Source organism: Balaenoptera musculus, chromosome 2 (genome assembly GCF_009873245.2).
Source record: "Balaenoptera musculus isolate JJ_BM4_2016_0621 chromosome 2, mBalMus1.pri.v3, whole genome shotgun sequence".
NCBI lineage: Eukaryota > Metazoa > Chordata > Mammalia > Artiodactyla > Balaenopteridae > Balaenoptera > Balaenoptera musculus.
In genome coordinates, this window is record NC_045786.1 from 20,588,167 (window position 1) to 20,612,566 (window position 24,400).

Consider the following 24,400-nt stretch of genomic DNA (forward strand, 5'->3'; position numbering starts at 1 on the left):
CTTAAGTTAATTATGGAATCTCATTTTTGATGCCCTAGAAAATCACAGTTGTTGACGATTTACATATATCCTTATTATTACCTTATCTCTTGAGATCTATAATGAGTTGTAGCCGTGATTTATAAATGTCATGTTTTATATTTATGTCACTTGGATGTAATTTTGTACCTGTTATTTTTGATTATTTATGAGAATAACAGGAACATGAAATTATAGAAGGCCATCTGGACTGTGCCCTGCTTCCAGGGAGGCATACAGGCAGAGCTCAACTTAACAGTTATGTTCCCAGAGTTTGTTTTTAAGTTGGTTATTTGGAACATCAGACACCGTTTCCCATTATTATGATTAGGTTTTAACGTAGTCCGTGAAAAACCTAATTAATTTATTTAACTGCTTAACTAATTTAAAACCAATAGAACCATCGTTTGTTCATGCTCACGTGCATTTTTTTTTTCATGCAGTTAACACTTAGTGACCAGGCCAAGTGTCATGCTAGGCCTTGGGGTTTCACTGTACAAATGTGAGTTACAAGGGGCCCTTGCCCACAAGATGCTCACGGCCTACTCAGAGAACGCATGAACAGGCAGTTATAAAACACCCACGAGACAGTCGGGTACTGAATGTTAGACGTGAGGGATTAGTGTAGACTCTTGCCCTGGGGCTCCTGCTCTAATCAGTGCTGCTTCACAGCTCAGGAGGGGAGCGTGGCGGGCAGTGAGCTGAGGACGGAGCTCTGGGCACACGGACACTCGGTGGGGGCGGCCCAAGAGGAAGCTGTCACAGAAGAGTGGGGGAGGGACAGGAGAACCAAGAGACGACGGTGTCGTGAGGCTGAGCAGCACTGACAAGCGCAGTGGAAAAATCCACGCGGTGAGGACGCCAGAGTAGTGTCCACGGGATCTGACGGTGGGAGGCCGGTTCTGACCTTGGCAAGGATAGTATCAGGGCCAGTAGAGCTGGGAGTGAAGGGGAAGAGAGGCAAAGTAGGTAGCCTACTCTTCTGAGAAGTTAGCATGAAAAAGCAAGACATACTTTTTTCTAAGATGTTTTCACTCTAAAACCTTCAAGTTTGGCGGTTCATTCTTTTTTTTATAAATTTATTTATTTATTTTTGGCTGCGTTGGGTCTTCGTTGCTGCGCGCGGGCTTTCTCTAGTTGCGGCGAGCGGGGGTTACTCTTCGTTGCGGTGCGCGGGCTTCTCATTGCGGTGGCTTTTCTTGCTGTGGAGCACGGGCTCTAGGAGAATGGGCTTCAGTAGTTGTGGCACGCGGGCTTAGCAGTTGTGTCTCACGGGCTCTAGAGCGCAGGCTCAGTAGTTGTGGCGCACACAGCACATGGGATCTTCCCGGACCAGGGCTCAAACCCACGTCCCCTGCATTGGCAGGCAGATTCTTTTTTTGTTGTTGTTGTTGTTGTTGTTTTTTAATTTTTATTTATTTATTTATTTATTTATGGCTGTGTTGGGTCTTTGTTTCTGTGCGAGGGCTTTCTCCGGTTGCGGCAAGTGGGGGCCACTCCTCACTGCGGTGCGCGGGTCTCTCACTATCGCGGCCTCTCCCGTTGCGGAGCAAAGGCTCCAGACGCGCAGGCTCAGCAATTGTGGCTCACGGGCCCAGTTGCTCCGCGGCATGTGGGATCCTCCCAGACCAGGGCTCGAACCCGTGTCCCCTGCATTGGCAGGCAGATGCTCAACCACTGCGCCACCGGGGAAGCCCCGGCAGGCAGATTCTTAACCACTGCACCACCAGGGAATCCCTGGCGGTTCATTCTTGAGTGGCTTCTTGTCCTCTGTTGCTCCCTCTTTCCCAGTCTGTTTCTCACAGGAACCCAGGTCTGATCATGGCTTAATGTCTTCCAAAGTTTGTATCAAAGAAATAGTGATTATTGCCAGAAATTTTTTTTTAAAGTTAATTAGGGTTGATAATGCCTCAGTTCCAGCTCTTATTTTTAGTAAAAAATAAGTCTTGTTTTTTGTTCTTTTTAAGAAATTATTCAGTTTTATATATTCCCAATAACACCCTTCTTTGTCCCCTATTAATAGGGACGAGAAGGTGCAGAGATTGAGCCTTGGGAAGATGCTGATTACCTTGTTTACAAAGTCACGGATAGATTTGGCTTCTTACAGTAAGTTGCATAGTTTGAAAGCTAACTTTTAAAATTATGTTTCTATGGTCTCCTATTTTGTTGATTTTCTTTATTTTTAATAGCATTGCTCTGAATAAGATTCCAGGATTGATCCTGCAACATGCTTTTTTTATTAAATTCCCGGCATTTTTAACCTCTGTGATTGAAAGTGAACTATAGTTAAGAATACAGTCTTTAATATTCATTGTGTTTTAGTAAGAACATTAAGTGCAGTGAATGAGTTATATTAATAATTTAGCAGAATTAAGTGGAAATCAGTAACACCTTGTATTTCAAAAATAATTATAAAACATTTTATTTTATATAAATGCATTTTAAAAATAATTAGCAGTTAGAACTTTAGTATTGTGCAGACTAAAAATGAGCAATGAAAAGAAATGCCACTGATCTTCCTTATGGTGGGAAATGTGTTCGGGTTATTGCTTCTCAAAATTAATTCCATTTATCCTGAGTATGTTATGTAAGGAGTCGAGAGAGGTCTAGAGCACTATAAAGTAAAGTAGTTAAAGTGATTTTGACTCTTAAAAACATCCTGAAATGATGTGAATTTGCCTGTTTGGTTCTGGCTTTGTTTAGTAAGATTCCCATGGCCTGGAGACTTTTCTGCATCTCTGTAGTTTGTATGGTTCCATACAATTTAGTGATTAACCTACTACTTATTCACATTTATCCTTTCCCAGTCTCATTTATTATAAAGAGGAAGAAGCCAGGGATTTTTATTTTATGATACATGATTAAATTTTGAAGGAGGAATACAATTTCTTAGGGAGTTCATAGCAGTAACTTTATAGTACTCAGACCTTCTTTTTCCTTTCTGTTCCGTTTTCTTGCATTAGAAAGTATTTTGTTGTATCATGTTTTTCTCAGGGTAACACAAGCAAACAAACAGAAACAGTTCTGGGAGTTAGAATGTATGCTCTTCTTCTGGCTTTGCTGGTTTCAGTTAACTATTTCACGCCTTATCTGTGAAACAGAAATCATTAACTGCTCTACATACTTAGGGGTACTTGAAGCTTTGAAGAAATAAAATGATAGAATACTACATACAGGTCTAGACAAATGTAAGGTGTCATTATGCTACCTAATGATATCAGCATATCCGAAATGTTCTCCTGTGTGGTTCTAATTAGAAGACTTTGAATTTCAGCAGACCAACAGAGCAGTGTGTAACTGTGATGAAAATACGTTCCTAAGGGAAACCCCCACTTCAGCTTTTTTTTTTTTTTTTTAAAGTAAATCAAACTTGGCCACAAATGGGACAGGAAAAGATTTTACATTTGTGTGGGTTAATGTGCAGATCTGAGGTATGTGAATGCTGTTTGGAAGGACACTTTGAGCATTTAGCACTGTCAAGATCAGTGGGTCCCCAAATCTCCTGCACATTAGAATTAGTTGGAAAATGTTTGTTTGTTTGTTTGTTTGTTTAAATAGATATCTGGGTGGTATCCCAGATTTTGATTCAGAAGGTAGGATACAACTCAGCTGATTTTGACCTCCCCAAGTGTTCGTGATGGGCGCGAACCACTACAAAGGATGTTTTTATCATAAAATGGTCTAATATAGGACAAAATGCATATGAAAAATCCGTGCATTCCAGAAGGGTCTAGGAATTACCTAAATTCTCTTTTCTCATTGCTTAAAACAACTAGATTCTGGCCCAAGAGCCTAGCCTGTGTCTACAATCTAAAAATCACACTCAGTTACTCCGTGTTTCTTTTTACCTCTGTGCTGAGGTCCATTTGGCTCTAGTGGGAAAAAAAAGCCAGTCAGTGATTTACCTTAATAATATTAGCTAATATTTATTGAGCACTTACTGTGTGCCAGGCACTGTTCTAAGCTCTTAACATGGATTATTTCTCTCAGAACTTCTTTGGGATAGGTACTCTTTTTGTCTTTTTTCAGATGAAACTGAAGCACAAAGAGGTCAAGCAACTTGCCCAGGTTGTGCTCGCAGTAAATGTCGGGTTGGGGAACTGACCATGGCAGCCTCAGGGCAGAGCCTGAGTTCTGACCTTCTGCATTCTATTGCCTCTGTAGTTTTAATAAGAGAAACATCGAAGAAGCTCTTTGAAATGCCTAGAAAGAAAATTAAAGGGGGAAAGAAGAGTGCCTAAGGAGAGGGATCTGTTTGAAATGATCCCACTCCTCAGATGGACGCTCACATAGCTGGTGAGCTCAGCGGTCTTTGAAAATGAAGCCCAACCAGTCCTCATACTGCCCCCCTAAATTTTTTATTAACTCCGTGGTGCAATCCTAAAGCAGGCAGCACAAATAAAAATAATGAAGCATAGAAATGGATTTTAGTGTAGTGTTAGGCTTTATTGAACTTCACCAAAGTCATTGATTTTTGTTACAGTGCTTCATTTCAGTGAGACACTTTCTCCCAAGGTTGCTGCTGGGGTGTTTTGCGCTACTGAGTAAAGTCACCTGGCCTAGGAATTTTAGACGTTGCTCCCTGTCACACCTTGATCAAGAGTGTTTCTTTCTGCTGTCTTAGTTCTTTGTAATTTCTGATTGGTTCTGTGATAAACATGGGTTTTAAGTGTCAACATCAATAAAATGGTGCAAAGTAACTTTGCAGCCTTCTCTGAAGGCTGCTGACTTCATATCTGATTACAGTTTTTGTAACTTAAATTACTTGTTATGATATGTGGAGAAGGATGACAGTAATTAACAAATACAGTATAGGACTAACTTGGTTTTATAACAGATTTCACAATAAATATAAAAACTGTTGCCAAACCAGCCTGGCGTGATGCTGGAACAGGGCCGTCTTTGTTTAGTGCGCAGAAATGGGGAGCTGTCCCTAGCTGCATGCCTGTGATGGACTTGTATCTGGAGAATGGAGAAATCGAGCTTATTTAAGAACTTAGAGAACTTTCAGTACTTGAACTTTCAACACTTTTTTCAAAAATAGTCACTGTTAGTCTGCTCGACAAAGAATGCTTGGTATTTGGATAATGATAGATAATGCTTTTAGGCCACAAGTTATTAATAGAAGAATTAGAAGGAAATTGTTTCAAAAATAAAGATAAAATTAATACCAAGCTTCAGATTTTCAACTACTTATCAAAATGTGTATATTTATAAAATTTAGCACATTGTCTGTAGTTTAATGTGACTATATAAATATTTGTAAGCCAGAATAATGGTGTTTTTGTTTTTAAAGAATATCTGTTTTAATAACGAGGCCTTGAGAGCTCTTTCTACCCATCCAATAATTTTGACTAGAGTAAATCTAAACTTAGGCAAAATTTGCTACAAAATGGGAAATAAAATTTAGTCAGTATATTGAATAACTGATTTTCACAAGTTAACTTTTATGTTTCCAAATGAAAGTTTATCTCATAGTTACAGAAATACTCTGTTTGAGCTATTGAGAAATTACAAGCACATACACTCTAATTAGTAATTCTTTTAAGCTTAATAGCAGATAAAAGAAAATAGATCCAGGTAAGGTCCCTGTGTTTCCAGTGATGGCTACGTTGTTGTTTTTACTTTGTGTATTTCTACAAGGCATAGCTTCTTGCTGTCAGCTTGGTGTTTTCTTTAAGCAGTCTCTAGGTGCCTCTTTCCATTAGACGACGAACCTTCGTTTTCTAAAGCAGGGGTAGGCAAACATTTTCTGTAAAGAGGCAGATATTAAATACATTTTGGCTTTGCGGACCATATGGTTTTTGTTACAGCTATTCAACTCTACCATGGTAGCATGAAAACAACCATAGACAATATATAAATGAGCATGGTGGTGTTCCAGTAAAACTTCATTTACAGAAACAGGCCGATGGCCAGGTTTCATTCAGGGGCTGTAGTTTGCTGATCTAAAGGAACACTGCACTCACCCAGATTTTGGTCTTCCCTTTCTTCTACTTGGAGGACATTTAGGTGGCAAGGTAAAGATGCATACATGAATGCAGGCATGCGTTCATCCTTCCCTTCACACATTCATTCAGCAACATTAGTACACTCCTGCAGCATGCCAGCCATGGTGCCTGAGGCTGCCACAGTGTTTTACGTGTGTATCTATACATTGTGTATAGCTCTTGATAAGGCACAGTTCCCTGTTTTCTCTTTGGAAGGCTGTGAAAGAGTGTATGCCAACACAGAGACTTGAAGAGGAAAAGTTCTTTGGAGATCAGTGGAGCACATAGCAGATTTTGTATGAAAGATTTTAGAAATGGAGCAGTAATGCAAGAAAATTCATGAATGGACCACATTCTATCTATGAGGTCTTAAGACTTTATAAAATTCAACATCCATTCAGGATAAAAACTCATAACAAAATGAGTATGGAGTGAATGTACCTCAACATAATAAAAGCTACATGACAGGCTTGCAGCTAACATCATGCTCAATGATGAAAAACTGAAAGCTTTTCCTCTCAGATGAGGAACAAGACAAGGGTGCCCACTCTCACCTCTTTTATTGAACATAATATTGGAAGTCCTAGCCAGAGCAATTAGGCAAGAAAAAGAAATAAAACACATCTAAATTGGAAGGAAAGAAGTAAAACCGGCTCCATTTGCAGATGATATGTCTGTCTATATAGTCTCTAAAGACTCCACTAAATGTTGGAACTAATAAACGGATTCAGTAAAGCTGTAAGATATACAATCAGCATACAAAAACCAGTTGTATGTCTATACCATGGTAACAAACTATCAGAAAGAAATTAAGAAAACAGTCTCATTTACAATTGCATCAAAAAGAGTAAAATACCTAGGAATCAAGTTAACCAAGGAGGTGAAAGACCTGTACACTGAAAACTGTAAGACATTGATGAAATATAAGTAGACACAAATAAATGGAAGGATATTCCATGCTCATGGATTGGAAGAATTAATATTGTTAAAATGTCCATACTTCCCAAAGCAATCTACAGATTTAATGCAGTTTTCATCAAAATTCCAATGGCATGTTTCCCAGAAATAGAACAGTCAATTATAAAATTTGTGTGGAACCACAGAAGCCCCAGAATAGCCACAGCAATCTGGAGAAAGAAGAACAAAACTGGAGGCATCATGCTTCCTGATTTCAAACTCTATTACAAGTTATAGTAATCAAAACAGTATGGTACTGACATGAAAACAGACACATAGATCTGTTAGAGTCCATGCATATGTGGTCAATTAATTTATAACAAAGGAACCAAGAATATACAATGGGGAAAGGACAGTCTCTTCAGTAAATGGTGTTGGGAAAACTGGACAGCTACATGCAAAAGAATGAAATTGGACCACTATGTTATACCATACCCCAAAATCAAGTCAAAATAGATTAAAGACTTGAACATAAGACCTGAAACCATGAAACTCCTACAAGAAAAATTAGGTGGTAACCTCCTTGTCATTGGTCTTGGTGATGATTTTTTGGATTTGACACCAAAAGCGAAGGCAACAAAAGTAAAAACAAACACAAACAAACAACAAGTGGGACTACATCAAGCTAAAAAGTTTCTGCTTAGCAAAGGAAACCATGACGAAAATGAAAAGGCAGCCTACTGAATGGGAGAAGAGATTTGCAAATCATGTATCTGATAAGGCAGGGGTCCCCAACCCCCCGTCTGCGGACTGGTACCAGTCTGTGGCCTATTAGGAACCAGGCCACACAGCAGGAGGTGAGTGGCAGGCGAGCGAGCAAAGCTTCATCTGCTGCTCCCCATCGCTCGCATTACCACCTGAACCAATCCCCCCACCACCGTCTGTGAAAAATTGTCTTTGACGAAACCGGTCCCTGGTGCCAAAAAGGTTGGGGACCGCTGTGATAAGGGATTAATATCCAAAATATACAAAAAACTTATACAACTCTAGCCAAAAAAGCCCTCCAAACAGTCCAGTAAAAAAATGGGCAGAGGATCTGAATAGGTATTTTTCTAAAGATGGCCAACAGGTACATGAAAATGTGTTCAGCATCACTAGTCATCAGGCAAATGCAAATCAAAACCACAGTGAGATACCACTTTGCTCCCGTTAGAATGAATATCATCAAAAAGACAAGAAATAACAAGTTTTGCAAAGATGTGGAGAAAAGGGAACCCTTGTACACTGTTGGTGGGAATGTAAATTGGTATAGCCACTATGGAAAATAGTATGGAGGTTCTTCAAAAAATTAAAAATAGAACTACCGTCTGATCTAGCAATTTCACTTCCGGGTATGTATCTGAAGGAAATGAAAACACTAACTCAAAAAGGTATCTGTACCCACCATGTTCATTGCAGCATTATTCTCAATAGCCAAGACATGAAACAACCTAAGCATCCATCAACGGATGAATGGATATGTGGTGAATATATTCAGTGGAATATTATTCAGCCGTAAAAAAGAAGGAAATTCTGCCATTAGTAACAACATGCGTGGACCTTAAAGGCATTATACTCAGTGAAATAAGTCAAGGAAAGACAAATGCTGTATGATCTCACTTACATGTGAAATGTAAAAAAAAGAAAAACCCAAACTCATACATATAGAGAACATACTGGTGGTTGCCAGAGGCGGGGGTAGGACCCGCCCGGCACAGACCATGTAGCCTGAGCAGATGATTCGCACCATTCCATTCCACAGACGTGTGCAAAACTTGGTTCTGATTCAGTGCTGAGAACAGGCACAGTTAGGTCTGTTAGTCTTGTTTAGTGAATAGGAGGACACTGAAGAACTTGTCCTGTGGTGGCAGCCAGAGTTGGCACTTCATTTGCAGGTAGGAATGTTCAGTGTTCAGTGTTAGGTCAGGATCTGCTCAAATCAGCTGCACAGAAGGTTGCTCTTGCCCAGGGCAGCCCAGCCCACTCACCCCAGAAATACCATCGTTGGTACACACAGAGGTTGCCAGATGTTCTTATTCTTTCAAGATGCCCTTGCTGACCTAATCAGCTAGCAAGTACATTCCAGTAGTGTTGACCTGGAATCAACACTGGACCTGGAAGGCCTGTCAAGGCCTTCTTCTGCCAGTACATGAAGAATGGACGGGTGCCATTCATGCATCGCTGGTAATTCATGCATTGCTAGTAATCAGGATTACAAATCAGCAGGGAAAGTTAGACTAAGAGCATAACAAAAGCTATTTAAAAAAAAAAAAAAAGGTGAGTAGGCACTTCAAAAAAAAAGAAACTTATATTTAATCCTCAGATTTTCTTTTTCTTGAGAATTGGTTTCTTAGCCTGTTTTTCATATACTCTTGCACAATCTGAAGATAGATACTTATCTAAGTTTGAACCCACTGGGTTAGATAGTGCTGAACATCTCTGTATTAGGATAAGTGATGGCGCCTGAGTGAAAATGTTAGTTTTCTTATCTGTGAAATGAGGGGGTTGGACTATCTCTCTGAGATCTCTTTTGGCTCTTACACCTTTTGGTCAGTTTCATTGCTGTAGCTTCATGCTTCACCTAAGGACTCTTCAGAGTAGCAAAAGAGGGCTTTTGAAAACGTTGGACTCTTGAATACTAACATATTATACTCTTAAAAGTGTTATTATCTGGTGTCAATAGAAACTAAGGGAAGAATATGGATAGTTCTCGTCAAAACATCAGTACTACTGATAGAGCAACTCAAAGCACATAGCACTGTTTACAGATAGTACATTGTTTTCATATTACTGACAATTAATTCAAGAGTCTCAGAATGTTTTATATTGGAGGTAGTATCACAAAATTACTGTATCAGAGAAATGGATTTGATCTTTTATTATATTTACATTTTAAAAAATTATTCCCATTGAAGTTTCGACAAATGAAGCTTTCCTTATTTACAGAATAAAAGTTGAAGTTTTCTTTTTAATTCATAAATCCATGGGAGGCAGTTTTATTTCCTTATACTAATTTTTTTGAACAATCATTTGTTACAGGCTGTAGTTGAAGACAGAAAGTGGAGGTGATGGTCTAGGGTAGAGGTTGGCAAACTATGGCCTATAGGCCAAATCCAGCTCACCACCTATTTTTGTAAACGTTTTATGGGAACAAAACCACACTGTATTTACATGCTGTCAGTATCTGCTTTCACAGTACGACATCAAAGTTGAGTATTATGAAAAACACTGTGTGGCCCACAAAGCCTAAAATATTTACTATTCGATATTTACCTTTGCAGGAAAAGGTTGTTGACTCCTGGACTGGAGCAGTGTTGTCCAGTAGAACTTTCTGCAGCGGTGCAAGTGTTCTCACTATATCTGCACTGTTCAGTGTGGTAGCTGGACCATGGCTAGTGAGGCTCATAACTGAAATTTTAATTTTATTTCATTTTAATTTACATTTAAAATTAAGCAGCCACCTGTGACTAGAGATGACTGGATTGGACAGAGTGTGTCTAGAGATTTGAAGACAGGGGACGTGGTGACAGAATAGCTCATTGTTTTATGTTAAATTCGGTAGAATGGAAGCTTATGTAGCTCTTGAGATGATAACGAAATGGTTGTACATCGTGTTTACCTACAGGTTTATAATTTTTTAAAAGTTTGCTCTGGTTTCAACTATTTCACGTCCACTGTTTTTCCTCTGCAGCGAAGAGGAGCTCCCATATCATAACGCAGCTATGGAACGGGTAAGTCCAGCTCTGCGTTTGTTTACAGTTACCGGGGAATTACGTTCATCAGAGGAATAAAACCTGCCACCTTTGTGATTGTGAGTGCCGTGTTATATGTCAGTGCTGCAGTCATCGTTAGAATTTGACCCTCATGTTTCTTACTGTAAGAAAGTAATTAAATTAATGATGAAATAATTTTAGATGTTATGGAACTTCTGATAGGTACCTGGAAAAAAGGAGAGGTAGGCGTTAGCAGAGAGTGCGTTGTGGACGTGCCTCTCAAGCACCGTGTGGCTCCTGAAGCCGTGGTCCAGACCAGCAGCTCTTTGGAACATAACTGTGCCATGAGCTTTTAATCACATTTTCCACAGACAACACCAAAAAGAGTTTGCTGTAGTCAAATAAGTACATTTGCATTTTAAAGACTTAGAAGTCTTATATATAGTAAGCTCATCAGTTTTTTTTGTAACTCAGCGGTTCCCCTTTCCTCACCGCACTTGGCTGGGGAGCTGGCCCCATAGCTGGTGGGCACGAGAACCAGCGACTGAATGTCTAAGGCTGCTCAGAGCCTCCCCCCCTCTCCATTGTTTTATGTACCTAAAAATGAATTGTAGAATTTATGAATTGAGAGGGAGGCTATTGATCGGGGGGATTATTCTCAGTTTGTTTATGTTTGATGGGGGAAGGAGGCTGGGTTTCAGACAGTGGAGGTAAAATTGGAATTGGAATTTGAAAAATATTTTAGAAAATCTTTCTAAAATAAAAATTTCCTGAAAATTAGAACTGTAGCATAACTCAGGATAAAAAGTGCCATTTTACATATACCGTGTAGAGAGCCCTATAGGTACTTCCTGCGGTTAAATTCTCTTGTGACTGCCTGATTCTCTCTGTGTCATAACCTTGATGTTTGGGCAAAGAAATTTCTTTCTCTTAATAAAGCTGTATTACTGCTTAGCAACTATATATCAAGCACGGGTCTAGAACCGAGACCATAGCCTGGAATATCAGGATCAAATACGGCATGGTTTCTGCTCTGAGAGGCTGGCTGTTCATCCAGTGACTAGAGGCGGGTCAGGTGAGGCAGCAGTGGGAAATGGTAGTGGCTTTCAGGGGCGTGGTGTTTGCCACGTGCCCTGGCAGTGGTGCTGGTGGAGAAGGCGGGCCCCTGCGGCCCAGGGAGGCAGGAGAAGGAAGTGACGGCGCTTTCTACCAGTTCTGCTCCTGGTGAACTTCTACCAGACCACTTGGAAATGGACACACAGGGATTTGCTTGTGTCCACTCTCTGGCCATTCTCTCTCTGTTAGTGCCCTGACTTGGCTAATCCGTGGACCCTCTGGATCCCACAACTGTTATGTCTTCATTCCCCTCTCTTCCCAGCTCAGCTCTGCCACAGGCTGGGCCCACCCCCTCCCCACCTCCTGCCCACTTCTCCTGGGCTGAACTTTGTGTCTCTGCAGCGCCTGCACCTGAGCGGCTCAGTGTAACTGGGAAAAGACTCCCAACTGGGATGACTGGTTTTACTTTACATCCATGATCACAAACCTCAGCTGGATGTTTATGCTGCCTGGACATCATGCCGTTTCCTCCTAGTGAATTTCTGCTCCCATTTTAACCAGTGCAGCTTCCTATTCCCTCTCAAACCTCCAGTACCTCCTTCTCTGGCCTGGCCCAGCCGATGTGCTTGCTTCGTGTTTCTTATTTCTTATCTCTGCACTGTCACACCAAGTAGTCAGTTCCCAGTGACCCACCCGCGCATGTGATGCGGTCGCTTAGCCTCTCTCTCTCACACGTTCCCATTTCTTGGCCTTCAGAACCCCGTACTCTCCGCATATTTTTCTTTCCTCACTGGCTGCTCTTTCTCCATTTCCTCCACTTGTTCCTTCTCATCTCACGACTTTATCCTGAGCCCATGGCTCAGGCCTGGAACTTCTCTTTCCTGTCTGGATCTCCTCCTCGGTCACCTCGTCTAGCCTTCTGGCTTTAAACGCCGGCCCCCGACTGTGTGTGCACTTCAGTGTCTAGACGTCGTGTCTGGCTTACTCCATACGCTCAGGTGTCTAATAAATGTCCAAACTGGCGTTTCTGTCGTTCTCTTCAAACCCATCTGTGAACAAGCTTCCCATCTCAGCCAGTGGGAGCGCCACCCTTCCAGGTTTCAGTCTAAAAACTTCTGAGTTGTGTTTGAGCATCCCCACACCTCATGTGTCAGCTCGGCCTTCAGCATGTGTCCAGAGTCTGATGACTTCTCAGCATCCCCTCTTCTGCTGCCTGGTCTGCTGGAACCTTTCTTGTGAGGCTTCCAGCTCCTTGCTTCTGCTAGTGTCCCCTGTCTGTTCACCACAAGAGCCGGAATGATCCTGTTAAAATAAGAGAGAGCATGTCACTCTTGATGGGAACATCCTGCTTGCTCTCCAGCTTGTCCACAGTAAAAGGGAAGGTCCTTAGAATGATCTCAGAGCCCCGTGTGACTGGTTTCCGTGAGTCTCTCCTCTCTTGCTCCCGTCTCTTGCTCACCCACCGGCCTCCTCAGTGTTCCCCGACTAGCCCGCCATGTTCCCTCTTTCAGGCTTTTGCCTGGCTGCCTCCTTTCCTGGGGAGCCCCCTCCTCCTCCCCGCAAGAGCTACAGGGCGCGGCCCCTCATCTCCTCCAGGTATTTACTGTATGACGCTGCCTTCGGAATAAGACCCTCCCTGGCATCTCAGATCTTATGTTGGGAACTCCCTCCCCCCTGCTTGTCAACTATCCCCCTCCCTCCTTTGTTCCTCTCTTTAGTACTAACACTGTTTCACTTACTCAGTATTTTACTTATATCTTTATTTTGTCTGTTTCCTCACTAGGATGTAATCTCTAGGAGGGGGGTTTCATCTGCTTTGTTCACTGTTGTATCCCCAGAACCTAGAGCAGGGCACATAGTATGTGCTTAATAAATGGTGGCTGAGTGAACGACCAGGTGAACATAAAGACTGCGGTATGTCATTAAACATGCGAATTTAAAGGTTGGCGGAGCTTGTCCTTTCAAATGTTGACAATGTGCTTTATTTGAGAAATGAGGGAGAGATGAGTTGGAAGGTATCTTTTAACAGAAGATATCCATATTTGGCAGAATAAAAATCTGACAACCCACTATTGACTTTTCTCTCCCATGCCACCTCTCTTCCCCTTTCAAAACGAATTCCTGGTCCAGAAAATTCAGACATGTGGGAACCAGTAGTGTAGATGATTCAAGAAATGTGACAGTGAAGGAAAGAAGAAATATGAGACAAAACCTAGTTGGAGAATGCATGCTTGAGGGAGGTTGTTTGGTTTTAATTTTTTTTTTAAGAGATTTGCCTGTACAGTAAAATACCTCTTAACCAATGCAAATAAAGTTATAATTAATGGATTGTTTACTCTAAAGAGTTTAATATAATAGGGAATCACTCTGAAATGATATGCACACCTTAATAATTTAACATAAGACATAGTTTTATATTCCCTTGTCAGTCTTTTACTGGGAGCAGGGGTTCTGAGGCTGCTGACTGAGACTCCGTCCTACCCTTGTCTATAAACTGCACTCGTATTGTGTGGCCCAATTGGTTTCTTTAAAGTGGAATGAGAACTTTAGACACATGCAAAGCAGTCTGAGGCTGGAAACTTTTTAGTTTTCAGGATTTCCCCCAATTTTTCTAGTTTCAGTTTAGCTCATATGTTCTTCAGTGATTGCCTAGTCCTAATGGCCGAGGTCTGCCATTTCTAGGAAACTAATAAAAAATTCTACATATTCATATGTGGCATTGAATAAAATCAGTGGAAATGATAGCCTTGTGGATGTGTACAAGTGTTCATCAGTCTTCACAAAGCATCCACTTGCAGTGTGTACTTCCTGCGTGCCGTTTGGGAAGACTTGTACACTGATGCATAGTCACGTCATCGGGGCTTTTGTTCCAGCTTTGCCAGTGTATTCTTTTTACATAAGGTAATTCTCTGTTTAAAATAGCGTGTAGAAGGCAGTCCCTCATAAGAGGATTGGTGTTGGTATTTGCAGACTGCTTTGGATTCCCCCAGTCACTGAAACAAATAAACAAACACACTTATTATATTTACTCTGCAGAGAACACTATTAATAATGTATTATTATATTGTTTCTTTGAGCTTATTGATGTTTTTAATAAGGAGGAAAGGATATATAAAGCTATGAATTTTCATGGATTCAGCTATTCCTTTTTGCAGTGTGGTATTTTGCATGGCTTAACAGAATATTGGAGCCTTTTCAGATCTTTAAAAATTATATTTTAATTTTATGAGGTGTGAAATCTTGCTCAAAATACATGACTTTTCAATGTCATTATTCTATCAAAACACGACTCTGCTTCTTACACTCCTTATCCTCTCCTGACCTCTGCTGGTGAGGTCTAGGTGTGTGTGACTTGGGTCAACTTTATCCTCAGTCACACATCCTAATATTCAAAAAAACATCTGAAGACTTGAACTTCAGTAAAGTTCTAAGACTTCTTATTCTAGAAGAGAAGGCTGTTTAATATCCATCCATGCATTGTGTATATGGGTAGCCTTTACTATCTAGATTATAAATCATGTTACTAGTGGGAGGAGCATTGGACCCAATGCAAGGCAACTTCATACTATGTGGGTGATGCAGCAGTTGTTAAGTACTTCCTATTCAACTGGTCCTGTATAGGATTAAGTTATAGTCTCAGATCACTAGAGGTTGAGTGATCTCAACAAAGAAGACATTGGTCCCATTTTTAATCGTTATATCCTCCTTGCCCCAATAGGAGGGGCCAGTCCTGATTCAGAGGGTTTGTGAATTTAAGATGATCAGGTATCAGATTGCAAACTTCAAATGGAAGTTTAGTCCTTTTCTGAAAACAGCTCCTGGGGAAGAGTATACAACACTGTACCGTTTCCTAATCAGTGGAGGTAATGGAGAGATAACAAAGGGAATATAGGATGGAGATTAAGACCTCTGCATCATTTTCCTTTTGATATATGTTGTTCTGACATTGTCAGGGGAGTAGAATTTTCTTATACTAGGGTCTCCTATATGATTTTAAAAATTTCAGCGATGAGCACATCTAGTACCCAGATCTTAGTTTTGGATTACCATTCCCCATTAAAAAGAACCGCTGTTTCTTTAAAGAAATGGATGATCTAGGTCTAGGATAGAAAAAAGTATAAAGTGAGCCTGAATTATATTGTGCCAGATCGGTCATGTCTAAAGGATCTGCCTGAAGAGGGGAAATCTCCAACCAGATAAGAGGCAGTCCAGCCAAATTTGGGGCAATTTGAGCTTCAAAAAGAATAATGATGATAATAATAATGGATTATAACACATTGAATAAAATAGTCCTTTATACCTTAGTGATATTAAAAATGGGGAGGAACTTGAAAGGAAAAACTTTCTAATAGAAAAATATCAGTTAATAATATAGAAATAAACCTAAGGAAAAATAAATCCACCATACCATTTTACCACCATCAGAATCAGAATTGACTCGGGCAGAGATTATAGTGGATGAGAAGACCACTGAGTAGAGCTGTTAGGGAACAGGATGTCCATACTATCTCAAAGTGCACCACCCAGATTACTTATTAGTTACGAAAAGGAATTTCTCTATTAGTTAGTGGAGAAATCGGGCAAATACCGCTTAACCAAGGAATCAAAAGTTGTATCATTGATAATGGTACAAATCAGCATGATCTGTCACTGGATGTGATGCCATAAGAAGGACACAAAATCACCTGTGTAATAGTCCTACCCAAATCTAGGGGAAACAGTTAGGCAAAGCCAGATAGTGTGGACTGGACTCTTCAAAAGTCAACATCATGAAAGACAAACAAAGGCCAGGGGACTGTTCTAGAGCAAAGGGAACTTAAGAGATGTGCCAGTAAAGGCAATGTATGTTCCAAGGTTGGATTCTGAATTCCCCTCCCCAACTCACCTAAAGAAAAACAGCTTTAAAGAACGATTTTGGGACAGGTGGGGAGTTTGGTATATGGACCGTTTATTACCAAATAACGGACCAATTTAAAATTTCTTGAAAGGGTGTAATAGTTGTACTGTGATTATGTAGGATAATGTGTCTTGTTCTTAGGTGTTACATACTTGAAATATTTGGAGTGTTCATGACGTCTGAGATTTTCTAATAGATCAGCGCCCCCCACCCCCCTGCAAAAAAAAGCCCTAATATAAATAGATTAAATCTGGCAAAATGTTAATAATTGATGGATTTTGGTGAAGCATATATTAGTATATGGTGCATTGGTCTTCCACTTCTCTGTAGGCTTGAAATATTTCAATAAAAATTGGGAGAAGTAAGATGTCAGTGTATAAAGGCAACAGAGTTATTTAATATCAGCTTTGTATAGATTCCTAACATCATTAGTTTCACATTTTAGCAGCACTTTGAAAAGCGTTGCCAACGTGATGGAATGATCCATATCTTTATTATGCTACATTAGAGATACTGTTGTACTTCACTTATGTTTACTTCTGTGTTATAGTGATCGAACTGCTATCAGAAGTACTTAGGATTTTAGCAATCCCACTACTGGGCATATACCCTGAGAAAACCATAATTCAAAAAGAGTCATGTACCACAATGTTCATTGCAGCTCTATTTACAATAGCCAGGACATGGAAGCAACCTAAGTGTCCATCATCGGATGAATGGATAAAGAAGATGTGGCACATATATACAATGGAATATTACTCAGCCATAAAAAGAAATGAAATGGAGGTATTTGTAGTGAGGTGGATGGAGTTAGAGTCTGTCATACAGAGTGAAGTAAGTCAGAAAGAGAAAAACAAATACAGTATGCTAACACATATGTATGGAATCTAAGGAAAAAAAAAAAAGTCATGAAGAACCTAGTGGCAAGACAGGAATAAAGACACAGACCTACTAGAGAATGGACTTGAGGATATGGGGAGGGGGAGGGGTAAGATGTGACAGGGTGAGAGAGTGGCATGGACATATATACACTACCAAATGTAAAATAGATAGCTAGTGGGAAGCAGCCGCATAGCACAGGGAGATCAGCTCATAGCACAGGGAGATCAGCTCGGTGCTTTGTGACCACCTAGAGGGGTGGGATAGGGAGGGTGGGAGGGAGGGAGATGCAAGAGGGAAGAGATATGGGAACATATGTATATGTATAACTGATTCACTTTGTTATAAAGCAGAAACTAACACACCATTGTAAAGCAGTTATACTCCAATAAAGATGTTAAAAAAAAAAAAAGTACTTAGGATTTTGGTCGGTCTAGTCATACTCATTCTCCTTCCCACCCCTCTGCTTCCAAGACCACAAAATGCTATTACATAATTGCTTCATAGTATTATTTGCTTGTCTCTCCTGATGTAAATTATGTTTAAAAATGTTTATTTAACTTTTCTTGTACACCAGTCACAGTTTTAGGTGATGAAATTAAAAGAAGAGAATATGATATGGTTCCTGTACTCAAGGAGTTCATCCTTTAATAATAATAATAATAATAAATATTTGGGCATTTAGACCAACTAGAACACAAGTGGTGTTAGGTGCTATAACAATAATCATAATAATCCTCATTTTATAGATAAGGAAACTAAGATACAGAAAGATTAGTAACTTGTCCCAAATGAAACAGATAAGAAGGGGCAGAACTCAGGCCAACTGAGTCCTTAGTCCATGCCAGGAAATGCTGAAGAAACGTTTATTTTGCCTGGAGGATGGAGGAATTTAGAAAAGGTTTTGAACCTTTGGCATCTGACTGGGTCTTGAGAGAATGCGTAAGGTTTTGCCAGATGATGGTGAGGAAGAGCATCACAGGCAGATGAAAAGCAAACACTGGTCAGAGAGGCATGAAAATACATTGTGTGTTGGGAATGACAAATAGTTCAAGGTGGCCAGATCATAAAAGTAGCAGGAAGTGAAACTAGAAGGTGAGTTTGGGCCATATTGTGAAGGGCCAACCGTGTAGAGATTTGAACTTTATTTGTAGCTATTGAAAGATTTTAAGCTGGGACTCACTTTTAAAAGGTCATAGCAGTGTGGAGGCTGGCTTGAAGCCATCCAGGGCTACCTGTGAGGAGTTACTGCCCTCATCTAGGGATGAGGATTGACAGAAAGAGGGCAGAGGATGTGAAGGAAGCAGAAATGGATGGGACCAGCAGAGTGTAGGTTGGGTGTGGAAAGAAGATACAAGGAAGACTGAAGACAACCTAAGCTTCTAGGTTGTTTGACTTAGTGGGTGGTGATGCTCTTCATTCGTAGTAGGAAAGGGAGGGATGATAGCAGCATGTTTAGGGAAATCGTGTTGGGTGTGTTGAGTTTGAAGTATCTGCTGAACTTTTGGGTGAGATTCTAACTTGCTGTTATATTCTAGTCTGTTTTGGTGTTACTGAGTCCATGGCAAGACGATGTTCCTTAGCCTGTTTTTCTAGAGCATTTAAGTTTACATTTGTCACATGTGTTTTCGGTTACTTCTTACCTCAGAATAAATTCTGGAGTTGTTAAGCTATAGCATGTTTGCTGATAAAGTATATTGTATCCATTTATTATAGATTCATGAGTGCATGCAAGTCTGGTGTAGTTGATCTGGCAGAGTTATGGAGTTAACACTTAAACCTGACTGAACTACTGATGTATAATTTTAAAATCCTACAGCCTGGAAGCTTTACCCAAAGTGTATTTTTTTCCTTTTTTTTTTTGCTGTAGGGGAAAGAAATGTATACTTAATGGTTCTGAAAATTGTGTGCGTCTGTTTTATCCTTGCATGTGAGAATGTGTAGCATTTAAAATAATCTCTCTATATATATGATGAGCGTTAGAATACAAAAATGTGCCTTTAAAGAAAAGAATAGCTATTTCTTAAAGTGATTTATTGACAGTTTAATAGTCATAAAAATGAAAGATAGCAAGAGACCTGCTAGATCTCAGCAGGGTTTTTCCTGGCAAAGTGTATGTTATTGTACTCTTGGGTGGGCTTGAATTACTTGGTGTTTTCCTGTTGGTGGAGAAAGGGATTATGCTTTGAAGAAGTCAGGGGGGGAGTGCAGAAGAACAAGGAAGTACCAAATGGCATCTTAGATCAATCTTAATTTTTCACAGCTTGGCCTTCTCTAAAGTCACATTTAGCAGAAACATTAATTAGATTTCAGAGCCCCACTGAGTTTTAAAATTAAACATATTTCTGGAACCATCTGTAAGATTTTATTACTAATAATATAATGAAGAATATGCTTAATCTTTTGAAAAATGAGAATCATAACAGAGTATCTTTTGCTCACAAGTGATCATCTTTGGTTATGAAAAACCCATCAAAATTTTTAAGAGTAAAGAAGTAATTAAAGAGTTTTAAGGATATGCCTAAAAATAAAATTCCATAAAAATATTCTGATTGGTGAGAATCTTTTCCTAAATTCAGGACTTTTTTGGGGATTTTATGCTTCTTTTGAGTCTAAAAATATCGATGGTGGGCCTATGCCATCTGCCTGTTTGAGGCTGGATTGAAGACCGTCGATGAGGAGCTATTGCTTTCATCCAGGAACTGTGATCCCCAACGAGAGCAGGGACATGGTGGAGGCAAGAGCATAGGATATGGCGGCCTAGAGCGCAAGTCCTGGGGCCACGCTGCCTGGCCTTGAACTCACCAGATGCAGGAACTTGGAGAAGTTTATTAGACCCTTTGTGCCTCTGTTTCCTTATTTGTAAAATGGGGGTGATTATACCTACCTCATAAGGGTGTAACGAGCTTACATTTTGGAGCATAAAATGTATCCTCAGAACCATTTTCTCTCCTGTTTAGTCTTCCATTTCGTTTCCTTTTTAGATACACTTAATACACTTAGGCCTTCTGAAAAGACAATGCTGGGATCGAGGAGAATTAACAAAATAGCAGAATCTCAGCTCAGTCATAAGAAAGAATTCTGTTGAGTTTTGTTCTCATGAAAAGGTCATCATTAGGAGTGGACCCTGCCGGGCTCTGTTCCAGGCAGTGGGGAAGCAGCGAACATCTCGGCCTTCGTAGATGGAGTAGTCAGGGGGGAGGAGGTTAGGTGTGCGGCAGCGAGGGGCCTCCTAGGCTGAGCCCCCGGAGGAGAGGACTTGCTCACCTGGTCATGGGCACAGGGGTCACCCAGACTTCTTGGCTGAAGAGGGTGTTTTTTCCTGCCTGAAAGGACAGAGTACAAATGGATTTTCTGAGGGTAGCTGGGCTCCCAAAGTAAAGGGACAGAGGGCTGTGCACACCCAGTTCTTTTTCTAAATGTACGAATCAAGTAAGTCACTCTACCACCATAGGAGTGAATAAGAGATTGGAGAGCCCACCCGAGTACTTAGGAAAAATATCCCTTCTCCTTGAAACCAAAGAAGTGCGGAAGAAGCCTTTTCTCTACCACCTTCCCCGTTCCCAGCTTTGCCCCAAATCTTAATTTAGTGTGACAGCCAAGACCCCCACCTGTGTGTTCAGCCTCAGCTCCGGATGCTTCCTTTTTTAGCCCCTACACTGCCGCATTGTCGAAGAAGTACATCTGTCCATGCTTCTCGGAATGTTCTTTCCCATGTTGCGCTTGATAAAAACCCTAACCCTCTTCCAGTCCTTCATTTATACTCGCCTTCTCTGGCGCCCCTGGGTGGGTTCGACTGCTCCCTCCACAGGACTTGAGTCACCGTCTCTGCCTCTAGGTCACAACACTGCATATTCCATGTCGGGTGCCCTTAGCAGACAGTGAACTTGCCTTGGGGCAGCAACTATTACTTATTTTTGTACAATTTTTCACTAACATAGTGCTAGTTATATGATGATCTCCCCCCAGTAATACCCAATTCTCCTTTACAAAACCACCTTTGTCACCAAAAACATTAAGATGCCAGAAATCGGTAAAATGTGAAAGAAGAGAATGGAATTTTGAAGTTGTGTTTTGATGCTTCATAAAAATATTTCAGACTGGTTTAAAATTTCCTTTTGGCTTAAATTTGTAGAATACCCAGCGTTTTCAGTAATTAAAATGTTAGAAAATTTAAGTGATCCCTTTCTCTTTACCTGTCCCAATGGAGCATCTCCTACGTGTCTTAACTTCGGTGAGGGGATACTGTTGACACAAATGTCATCAATTATCCAACTTTAAAAAAAAGTTAGTTAGGATATTTGCTGTCCAATATAGCATAACTTTTTTAGTAGTCCTTTTTTCAGCAGCATTTTCCTTGACATTTTTTTGTAATTTGTAAGTAAAAGAAGCCTGAAACAAACAGTAACAATGAATTTCAATTTTATTTTTAGCAAAAGCACCTGGAAATTGAAAGAACTACTAAATGGTTGAAAATGCTAAAAGGATGGGAAAAATACAAGAACACTGAAAAGGTAATTAAAAATGTTACTTCCTTATGAAACTATACAAATTCAATGTGGATTTTCCCAGTAAAAGTTCCTCTTTAATTATAAGAGTATTACGTTCATATTCTTAAAAAATTTTTAAGTGTAATTTAATTGAGTGGAATGCTTCAAATTAGGAGTCTTTGTGCTGTCACAGAATAGCCAGTTCAGATGGGTTGCAGGAATTGAGAGGATGTGGCGGACAGTCCAGAGGTCAGCTGGCTTTCGGGGATGATTGAATTCCGCCGCTTGGTTAGGTTGCCTGTGATTTCGTTTCTTTCCGTCTCTCTTCTCTGCCTACTTCAGTGTCGGCTTCCTGCTGAGCTTGGCTTCCCTTTGGGATCAGGATTATTGCCGTCGTTCCAGGCTTCGTATTCCCCTGTCTCCCTGCTCAGAAGGAGAGAGGCCTGGCCTCTGAAAGCTTTCCATGAAGCAGGAGCCTCTCCTTGTCCTAAAGCTTCTAGCAGACCACCCCTGCACCCCGCCCCAGATCTTTTACCCTGCATTGACTCTGTGCTGTTTTGAATCAATTTGTAAAAATGCATACATCTATTAATATTCCTACTAATCTAATCAGTAGGAATTCCTACTAATTCCTACTATTCTTCCTTAAATATTGGGAAGCTGTGAAGTTCCTAGTGGTATAAGTTTTCCAAAATTCTAACTTTTGCTTGAAAGGGCAAATGTTATCAGGGGCAAAAATACTGTCAGGTATTTTCCTTAAAGTGGCTTACTTCATTTATTTTTGAGAAAAATGTCTGCTAAGTACCCAAGTCTCAACAACCACGATTGGCTGGTCAGTCGTTCTTTCAGGTAATGACGGTGTCCGTGACCAAAGCAGTTGGTTCAGATCGCGATTCATACAATTTCATAAATGCTCTTTCTTGAGGCCGACACTCTGCTCTGTGTGCGTTCCACCTCATCGCTCAGAATATTAATAAGACGTGTGTGTATTCAGGATTGAGATTGAATGAAATTAATAGTTTCTCCTGCTTCGTCAAGGGCATTCCTGAGCGCACTGACCTCTTTTTTAAACTGTGAGGAAAGAATGCAGTGACTGCCAGCACAGTGCTTCCTCTGCCTCAGTTGTGCTGAGGTGCCAGGGGCTTCGCCACCGTGGCTTTTCTGCTCCCGGTGCCACAGTCAACATAGGGAAAGAGGCAAAGAAGGGTTTAGTATCATTACGAAAATGTCTTGACCTCATGGCCCACGCCTTGAGAACTGCTGACATCTAAGCCTCGGTTTCCTCATCTATAAAATGGAGATAACAATACCCATTACAAAGAGACGAAGATTTAATGATTTCATGCATATAAAGCAAGAAGGTTGGACAGTAAAAAATATTTAAAGGGAAAAAAGAAATCTTCCATAATCCTACAGCAAAACACTGAGTTAACTGTTAGGATTTTTGTCTGTTTCCTCACACTTTTTTTTCCATGTAATATATATTTTTTGCTCTTTACATAGATATAAATTGTTGTGTGTCAGCCTTTACCAACAAGAATTCCAGGGAGCAGCAGTTCCTTGGGGTCTAACGGGTATTACACAAAAGCATTGTTGCCTAATGGTTAAGCAATAGACTATCCTAAGTTCAATCCCTAGCTCTGCCACATTACTAGTAGTATGACCTGGAGGAAGGTATTTAACCTTTTTCTGCCTTAGTTTACTTGTCTGTAAAATGGGGGTAATCACAATACCTCCTTCACAGAGTCGTTTTGAGGATTAAATAAGTTAATTCATGTAAAGCACAAAGAATAGTGCCTGATATTTAACATGCAGTCAGTAAGTGTTGTTTATTATTACATGAGAAAGGGGCTCTCTGGTTAAATAAAGTTGGGATAAAGCTGAACTGAGGTAAGCAGGTTTCTTTACTACAGGATGCCTCAGCATCTTTAATATTATAGCATGGTAAAAATTTTCAAGAGGGACCTTAAATTGCATGACACTTATTCAACCATGAAAATCTTTTTGTCATGGGGTATCTCACAGGAATAACGTCACTCTTCTTTTTGAGCATCCTAAATATCCCTATTTAAATTCCATTAGACTCTTACTATTATATTTTCATCAGGAGTAAGTTCATTTCTGGGTTGCTGATTTCATTAAGGTGCTTCAAGAAGAATCCGTTCAGAGTAGGATACTGGTCATGACCCCTGTGCTCTTTTGTTTAACACTCTGCTTCTCAGACTGGCTGGCCTAAAGCTGACAACTACTTCACCTGACATCTTTGTGGAAAGGTCTCTAAGTGCTAATTACAGGATCAGTTTTTTTTTTTTTTTTTTAAACATCTTTATTGAAGTATAATTGCCTTACAATGGTGTGCCAGTTTCTACTTTATAACAAAGTGAATCAGTTATACATATACATATGTTCCCATATCTCTTC

General features: G+C 40.3%; 1 protein-coding gene across 8 annotated transcripts in view; it reads left to right on the plus strand.

Annotated features, from left to right (window-relative positions):
* USP6NL (USP6 N-terminal like) overlaps positions 1 to 24,400 on the plus strand; it is a 170,001-nt gene that overhangs the window by 83,590 nt on the left and 62,011 nt on the right. For 7 of the 8 annotated variants that reach the window (XR_005018710.1, XR_005018711.1, XR_005018709.1 and 4 more), the window contains exons 4-6: positions 2,042 to 2,124; positions 10,636 to 10,675; positions 21,923 to 22,003. Coding sequence is in view for 4 of the 8 variants with exons in the window: in XM_036842761.1 (XP_036698656.1) it covers positions 2,042 to 2,124; positions 10,636 to 10,675; positions 21,923 to 22,003 (204 nt within the window). In the remaining 4 variants the exon portion in view is untranslated. Of the gene's footprint in view, positions 1 to 2,041; positions 2,125 to 10,635; positions 10,676 to 21,922; positions 22,004 to 24,400 lie in introns of those variants that run through there. The other variant, XM_036842763.1, reaches the window with a different exon arrangement.